This window comes from Sinocyclocheilus rhinocerous, unplaced genomic scaffold (assembly GCF_001515625.1).
Source record: "Sinocyclocheilus rhinocerous isolate Xijiao unplaced genomic scaffold, SAMN03320098_v1.1 scaffold44, whole genome shotgun sequence".
NCBI classification, from domain to species: Eukaryota; Metazoa; Chordata; class Actinopteri; order Cypriniformes; family Cyprinidae; genus Sinocyclocheilus; species Sinocyclocheilus rhinocerous.
In genome coordinates, this window is record NW_015631022.1 from 1,769,937 (window position 1) to 1,779,202 (window position 9,266).

At 38.8% G+C, this 9,266-nt stretch overlaps 1 protein-coding gene across 1 annotated transcript in view; it reads left to right on the forward strand.

Annotated features, from left to right (window-relative positions):
* Window positions 1-9,266, forward strand: part of LOC107741095 (slit homolog 3 protein-like) — a 196,687-nt gene that overhangs the window by 149,626 nt on the left and 37,795 nt on the right. The window contains exons 16-19 of the mRNA XM_016553687.1: window positions 108-251; window positions 2,226-2,369; window positions 5,319-5,482; window positions 8,448-8,583. Of these exons, the coding sequence (XP_016409173.1) occupies window positions 108-251; window positions 2,226-2,369; window positions 5,319-5,482; window positions 8,448-8,583 (588 nt within the window). The remainder of the gene's footprint in view (window positions 1-107; window positions 252-2,225; window positions 2,370-5,318; window positions 5,483-8,447; window positions 8,584-9,266) is intronic.

A 9,266-nucleotide genomic window follows, 5' to 3' on the forward strand; every position in this document is an offset into this window, starting at 1 on the left:
AGATGTATAAATCTCAATTTTGAAAAATTGACACTTAAGACTGGTTTTGTGGTTCAGGGTCACATTTGTCAGAGTAATAAATAGCGGCTTCAATTCTGTGTTTGCAGAAACTTAAGTAATAATAAACTGCGGGACATCCGTGAGGGGTCGTTTGATGGGGCCGGAGGTGTTTTGGAGCTGCTGTTGACCGGAAACAAGCTGCAGTCGGTCAGCGGACGGATGTTCAAGGGTTTGAGCGGCCTCAAAACGCTGTAAGTATCGCCAACGTTTAAGCTCATTTTTCATTTCTCCACTGTTGTCCTGCTCATTCAAATGAAGACATGTCTCTGAGCCACGTTTACATTCATATATTCACACGGTTTTGAATATAAATGCACAAACACCAGAGTTACGGCATTGGAAATGTGTTCATATAGGCTATGAATTCAAGAAAAATTGCCTGTTCTCAGCAAAAACTGTGATCGTCAGTCTAATCACGATGCTGAGCGCGAGAAGCTATTCTAAGAAACTCACGGGCATAGATGTCCTCTATGCTGGCACGCTGTCGGGAACAAAGATGCTAATACAATGCATATTCTGAAGCCTGGTGGTTAGAAAAAGCCTTCCTAAGGTCTGCTGTCGCTTTAATTAGCTTAATTGGAGAGAGAGGAGTGCATAGGAGCAAATGAATGGAATCATGGTCCTGCAATATTGGATTTAGTGGCTTTCAAATCCCAGGAGTATGTGTCCAAATTGAGTTTGCTCGTCTCAGATCCCTGTTTGTCAGAGTTTAATGCCGAATTTGCTGCTTTCGGGTCTTCATCACGACAGACTCTGGTTTGCATTTAGCCTGTTTGTGCTGCTGAGGGCCTTTAGGAGGACCTGATTGTTTTGGGCAGCTCAGCCCTCCCCAACCAAACGCACACAAACTCATCTTGTCCCGTGTCAAGCGGCGAGCTGCCTCAGCGGCCTGTGTCTGCTGCACAGAATCTCGGAGAGCAGACGCAGACACGTTTACCTGGCGATCTCAAAGACCAGAAAGCCAGAGACTGAACCAGAGACTTCTGTTGTTCAAATACAGCTCGTTAACCCAGACTCTACACCTAAAACATGTTTTGCGTTTTCAGAATTAAAAAAAAAAATAGATTAGAAACTCTAGGGTTTGTTCATGGATTTATTAAACTCAAGTGAAGTTATATTATATATATATATAATGTTTCACATATGATAACATTCTATTAAATATGTTTTATATAAATAAATGATTTATATATTTTATGTGATAGGTCGGGTTCTTTCTAGGAGAGGGCACAAAATATATTTCAGATCTTTGCATATAATTTTTATGTTATATTTATAATAATGTGCAACAAGGATGTGTTATTGATTTTTATTTTTTTTTAAGTGATAAAGACTCGTACTGTTAGAATGTAAATGTTGTTCTTTTGAACTTTTTATTCATCAAAGAATCCAGAAAGAAGTATCACAGTTTCCAAAAAAATATCTGGCAGCACAACTGTTGCCAACATTGATAATTCTAATAATAAATCAGCATATTAGAATGATTTCTGAAGGATCATGTGACACTTTGTACTGGAGTAATGGCTGATGGAAATTCAGCTTTGCATCACAGAAATAAATTATATTTTAAAGGATTTTTTATATTTTAAAGGATTGTAATAACATTTTGCAAGATTACTGTTTTTTTCTGTATTTTTGATCAAATAAATGCAGCCTTGGTGAGCATAAGAGACTTCTTTAAAAAACATTACAAGTCTTACTGATCCCAAACTTTTGAGTGGTGGTTGTATGTGTATATATATATATATATATATACTCTATTTAACTGACTTGCTGGGTTAAATAAAGGTTAATGACATTGCCAGTTTAGCAATGTTTCATTTGAATGGTCTGATACACAGTAAGTGCTGTCTGCTGAAGCCCCATCAGATTTCCTTCCTGTAAATTATTTCACACCCATCAGATCACTCCAGACTCCTGTCTCGATATGCGCCTACTTTCCTCCCTTACACCAGTTTGTGTGTTTACCCACCCACTGCATGTATGCCACATTCACAAAATAATGTTTCTGAAGTGAGGTGTTAGCAGTCGTACCATAGAACCACTAGCCACTGACTGAATGCATTACAGAGTCTCATGAACTCTCCGTTCCTCCCTCTCCGTGAGCTGCATGCCGCTGTCTGTCAGACTCAATGTGATCCCACCTGCCTCTGTGTTCCCGTCAGGATGCTGAGGAGCAATCAGATCAGCTGTGTGGATAACGCCACCTTCACCGGCCTGAGCTCCGTTCGCCTGCTTTCCCTCTACGACAACCGGATCTCCACTATCGCCCCGGGAGCTTTCAACACCCTGCATTCCCTCTCCACCATGTGAGTCCTCCACTCTCTCACACACACACACACACACACACACACACATTACCCTCTGTGTCATGGGTTCACACGGTCAGTTATGCATCCATAATCAACTGGAATTCTTTAGTGCAAAAAATATATATATATTTTGAAAGAATTAGGCATTTTAAAGCACAACTATCTCTGCTGCCTAATAAAACTATTTGTTGAAGTTCCTGTCTCTGTACCAAACCCACAAATGAGTTAGTTGAAAAATTCACAAAGACGCAGGAAGTCAAACACAGTCTATTCTAACCGAAATATGTGAGCAGATTCTGAGCAGAGAGACTCTCAGATTGTTCTGGTTTGCATGGGGTGTCATTCCTTCCATTCTGACCATCTAATCAAGTTTAACATGCATAAACAACAGGAAGAATTTACACAATGAAGTCATCTAATCAGTAACATATATTTTCCTTTTTTTATCAAGGCATAAACAATGCATAAACTTCTTTGACAACCTTTTTCTAGCTTAGCACTATAGGACGGCTTATGTTATTTTTATTTTATTTTTGTTTTGTTTTTTTGGTTTGTTGTGTTTTACTTGGTGTTTTGTGTTGTCTCTTTTTCTTTTCTTTTTTGCTTTGTTTTGTTTAGTCATGTTTGCTTTGCTTGGCTTTACTTTGCTGTGCTTTGTTTTATTTTTGTTTTGTTTGTGTTGTCATGTATTGTTTTTGCTCTTCCATTCTTAATAAAAACATACATATTTATTTTTTATTTAAATAAAATATTGTATTCTAAAATATTCTATATGTAAATATATATTGTTTATATAAACATATATTTTGTAAATGTTTACATCTTAAAAATTTTGTTTTTAAATATTATTTTCTCTAATAGAATAAATTATTCTTAAATATTCTCTTCTATATTCTTGAGACCTCCATGTAGAATGTATGATATACTTCTTTTCAGCTAAATGAACATTAAGAACATATATTGTATATTAAATATATTGTATGGAATCTGCAAAACACATTCAATTCGTTTTTCCTTCTTATGCCATAAGCCAACTTTTCCAATCAATCTGTTGTGCTTTTTCTTTCAGACTCATTCTTTTCATTCTCTCTCTTTTTTGCCAGCTCTCTAATTACCCAGCGGCTGACACAGCCATGTCCATCTCAGCACAGGGCAGCTAAAAATATCCAGAGAGAGAGAGCAAGGCCTCCCCAGCTATTCTCTTCCCACAGTAGTGCAGCAGGCATGTTGGGCACACTTCCCTCCTGTTTCTCTCTCACTCCATCATTCATCCCTCCACCTCTGCCCAAATTAGAGCGGAGCGGGAGTGTGTTTCCGGTAGGAGAGTTTGGAGTGAGCAGTCAGGACAGAGGTTACTTTTGAGTGCTCGCATTTGTGATTATCACAGTAAAAATAGCCACGTGTTTTGTCAGTTATGTCCCATTTATTAAATTTAGCAGCATAAATATTCTCTCATGTCTAGTGTGCGATATCATTCCCAAAGCAAATGTCTGCCTGGCTTGTTCTCTCTCAGCCGGGGTTTCTTTGATTTTGAAGTGTGTACAGAAAGCGATGTAAGAATAATTAAAGGCAAACACATTGCAGGGTAGTGTTAACATGAGCACATCCCCTTAAGCTGCGAAGCATCTATTGGCGAAGCAGCGGAAGGTCAGCACACTCGATTAATTTATCCCGCAGGCTGTAGCGCAGCAGATACTCTATGAAAGAGTTCCTCTGTGCCTGTACTAGCGCTGCTGTGTGTTTCAGTAATGCATCCCGTCTGAGTGGGCCGTCAGCCAGCTCCCTGGTGGGCCTTCTACAGTCATTGCTGGTGACGCTTTCAACTCAAGGCTACAATTATTTGATTTAGGTCTGTGTGCCACCACCTGAACTTTCAGAACTCAGTGAGGACTCCAGCGGTCCCTGTAGCCATTGGTTAATGGATCGTTCTGGACCCAAACGTGATGAAAATGTGTCTGTGTCTTATTCGTGAGCCCTTGTTTTAGTTTTTTTTTTTTTTTTTTTTTGATATATATATATTTTTTTTTGTCGTAGAATTTTTATTACAAAATTGCACTTTTACATTTTATAACATTCACATCCTACCCAACCCAATGATCCAAAACTAAAACAGAAGGACATATGAAAAAGGTCCAACTACAAAATAATAAATTAAAATATAATAATAATAATAATAACACAAAACTACTCCTCAAAATAGTAAACGAGAAAAAGAATTATACCTCCCCTCAATCTACCTCCAGAATACGTATATCATTAAAGTAAGTAATAAATTGTTGCCATTTTTCAAAAAAGCATTCCCCCCGTCTCTGATATTATACTTGACTTTTTCAAGTTTTAAAAGAAGATTAAATCTTTAAGCCACACTTAAAGAGGGAGGAGGTCCAAGATAACAGTATTCTGCACCGAGCAAGCAATGATACAAATGCTGCGGCACTACCTTGTTTATGGTTCAGAGGATAACACTGAGATGGAACACCAAAAATGGCAATTAAAGGGCAAATGTCTTATTTGATTTTAAGAACATCGGAGACAATTTTAAAGAAAGAGTTCCAAAAATTCATGCAAACATATGGCTGAGGTTACAGGGTGAAAGTTAGCATTTTTCACATATGTCGGGAACGTTAGGATATATTTTTGATAGTTTAGTCTTAGAAAGATGAACTCTATGGACCTCGTATTAGTTTTTAAAGCAGCTTACTTGTAGTTGCTGTTTTATAACAATGTAATAACACAGCAAACGTTGCTGTCAAACGCTGTCAGCATTGCAGGTCGCATCGCAGTCACAATATGTAATTGTATTGCTATTTAAATGCAAATTCAGTTCTCCTGCTGGGTTAAATGGGCTGGAGTTGAATCGTTTATGTGGTAATTTAACCCTGCTGATTGCTTTCCGTTGTAATTATATAGTAATGGGGTTTGTGTTTTCTTTCTGTTTGTGTACAGTAACCTGCTGTCTAATCCCTACGTGTGTGACTGTCACTTAGCCTGGCTGGGACTGTGGCTTAAGAAGACCAGGGTGGTTAGTGGCAACCCACGCTGCCAGAAACCTGCCTTCCTGAAGGAGATCCCCATACAAGATGTAGCCATGCCTGATTTCTCCTGCGACGGTATAACTCGATTTTGGCCACTTGCACAATATCTGCTGCTTGCCACGTTGATGGATCAGTAACTCAGCAAATGCCTGTATCAAAGAATGCATATTGAGAAATAAATCAGTCGTGCATCACAGTGGTTTTACCACAGTAAAGGAGCAAGCACCTTGTTAGCCTGACCACCTTAACTTTGGTGCAATCACTGTAACCAGGTTTCAAAATTAACTTTTACCACAACTGCCAATGGTTGGTGAGTGATTTATTGTCATTAATAGTTTATATGATATACTTTTATTATAAACATGTGATGATATATAATAAAATGATATTATGTTTATGATATAATTATCATAATTATTGCTTACTGGGCATTAAACTGTATATTACTATCAAATAAAAATATAATAAATAGAGTAAATAAAATAAAAAGTAAATGAATTTCATTCATATATTATTAGACGTTATAGTGACTATTGCTATTGGTATTAATAATAATAAAAATAATAAAAAATTATTTAGGGACATATATATAAATATTTACACACTGTATATATGGAGTTACCCTTTAACTGTTATATTGTACATTTACCGTTTTAAATATATACATTTACTGTATATATATATATATAATTTTTTTTAATGCCATTTTCTATACTCCCATGTCTCCATCTATACAATTTTGTAAATTAATTTATAAAATAATAATGATAAAATAATTTAGGCTCATATGTATATATATTTACACACCGTATATATGGAGTTAATTACCCTTTAAATGTTATATTGTACATATATACAGGTTTATCACCTCTTTCACAACAACTTTGAACGTCGTTCATGCAACAAGAACACTGTGTGTATATATATATATATATATATATATAAAACACCCACAAAAGAAAAAAAATAGCAGCTTCTTTCTGTACAGACAAAGAGGTGAACATCAGAACTGTAAAAAAGTTATCAAAAGTGACTTAAACCAATGATTTGTGTGTAAATGATCTTGTGGTCTAACATAGAACTGTAAGACCCTTCTTAGAATCATATGAAACTCCTTTATGTCCACACTAGCCTGTTGATATACACTCTTTACAGGACGCTGAACAAGGGTTTGCAGACCTCAGCTAGTATTTGCCTTGTAGCCTGTGCCATCCACACCACATCCATCTCCAGTTCCCATGAAATCATGCTGCTTAGATCAGGCCGCTGAATCGGCTACTTCCAGACCGAGGCACTCTCCATCTCCCATCTCCTTGGATTTCCCATACCTTCATCCCCCTCTCCCTGCTTCTCAGCGTCAGAGTAAATCACACCCGTCCAGCTTCCCACAAGGCCGTACTGAGAGGGCAGCATGAGGACAAATTTTCATGAGGCCTAAACATTATCTTCTCCAACTCTGGTTTTTATAGGGAAGAACTTGTGTCCATAAAGAGGGGGAAAAACAGAACCTCTCGAGACCGACATAAAGTTTAACAGAGAAAAAGAAACTGCGGTTTGGCTTCTGTCTGGCTGGGGTCCTGTGTTTCAGAAGGCCTCCCTGTCAAAGCTATGGTAGAAACAGCTCTTTTGCTGCTTCAGGGAATATCGTGTTAAGCGAGCCTGCTCAGCTGTAGATGGGCGAAGCACTTTGAAATAAAGAGGTTCAAAGTGAGAGAAATCGCCCTGGCTCGAGGTCCATTAGTTAGAAGAAGCTGTCTGTCAGGGCTCATGTGTTGTTATTCCGTTCATTTCTTCCTCCTAATTACGCTGCTTAGATCAGGCCGCTGCATCGCCTCCTTCCAGACCGAGGCTCTCTCTCCACTCCATCTCCTCGGATTTCCCACACCTTCATCCCCCTCTCTCTGCTTCCCAGCGTCAGGGTAAATCACACCCGGCCAGCTTCCCACAAGGCCGTACTGAGAGGGCAGCACAAGGACAAATTCAACGCTGAGCGTGGAGGCCTCAGCATTATCTGGTTTTTATAGGGAAGAACTGGTGTCCATAAAGACGGCGGGAAAACAGAACCTCTCGAGACTGACATAAAGTTTAACGGAGAAAAAGAAAGTGCGGTTTGGCTTCTGTCTGGCCCGGGGTCCTGTGTTTCAGAAGGTCTCCCTGTCAAAGCCGGGGTGTTTTGGGTAGAAACAGCTCTTTTGCTGCTTCGGGGAATATCGTGTTAAGAGAGCCTGCAGCTGTAGACAGCCGAAGCACTTTGAAATAAAGAGGTTGAAAGTGAGAGAAATCGCCCTGGCTCGAGGTCCATTAGTTAGAAGAAGCTGTCTGTCAGGGCTCATGTGTTGTTATTCTGTTCGTTTCGGCTCCAAACAACTCACCACCACAACATCCAGCTATTTCAGTGCTCTGCAATTACAGTTAGAGTAACAAAGTCAAGCTAAATTGATTTACGGGAAGATATTTTTGGTCGTTTGAAGGAGTCCAGTCATTGTAAAACTAGCCCACAGCTCCTTTGGCTCTTCTGCGTTTGCAGGCACGTCCAGATCCGGCGTTCTCCTTCCAGACTCGGTCTGCGTGTTATTGTTGGAGCATATCTCAGTCTCCATTACCTCCCATTAATGGCTTAATTCGCTGTTTCTTTTTAATCTGCAGGGTAATTCAGCCTTTTACAGATAGCGTCATACAGAGCTTGGATGAAAGCAGCTCGGGAGGAGGCTACAAGTATTGCTTGCAGGAAATGTGGAGCGAGCGAGGCCAAAAGCAATATTTAGCTGCTGATTTTAAACTCCTGTGCACTGTATCAGTTCGCAAGCATGCGATGTAATATTGATACCCGTGTTTGGAGAATGGGCTATTTTCAATGCAATTCAGTGCACGCAGCACCTGTGCTCTTTCTTCCGTTCTCTCTCTCTTTTTCTCTGTCCTCCATTACTTCCTTTTAAAGAATTGATGAGTTTCTATATTAGATCTGTTAGCAACACATATTACGTTTTTCTCTTGCATGATGTAAAGGAGCATAAAATATGCATGTGTTTCTCTCTCTCAGGTGCGGAAGAGAATGTCTGTCTGCCGTCGGCCCCTCGATGCCCCGATTCCTGCACATGCTCGGACGCGGTGGTGCGCTGTAGTAACCGCGGGCTGCGTTCGCTGCCTAAGGGTATCCCTAAAGATACAACTGAACTGTGAGTTTATCCTTCTAGCTCCCTTTATTTGTCTTTCTTCCTGTCACGTTTTCATCTTTTTCAGTTTAGAATAGACAGTTTATTTCCACAAAAGACAGGATTTTGTTTCTGTAAGGGTTGGCGCAGTGTCACATCCAGGTTTTGTTTTCTACTTGGCCAGTTTAGTTAAAATAAGCAAAAAATAATTTAATTCATTTGACCATTGATCCAAGTGACCTTCGAGATGCAGATGGAGATTTGATTCAGTGTCGGACAGACTGATTGATTAATTGATTGGGAATGACAAAGCTCTAACAGAAACCGCATGATTGAATTTAAACAAAATATGAACAAAAAATTTGAATACAGCAGTGCTATACATTTGTACAACAAGACTGGAACAATGCGTTCAAAGTCATTTTGTTGTTGTTGTTGTTGTTGTTGAGAAAATTCATTTTCTTTCAAACTAGAACTAGCCTTTCATGATATTTGATTTTCACTAAACATTTCGTTATTTGGCCAAAATAATTGATGGTTAGCTATATTATTGCAATATCTAAAGAAATTAAGACAAAAAAAAAACATTAAAAAAACATCTATCAACTCTATCTATCTATCTATCTATCTATCTATCTTATCTATCCATCCATCCATCCATCCATCATCTATCCATCTATCCATCTATCCATCCATCCACCCACCCA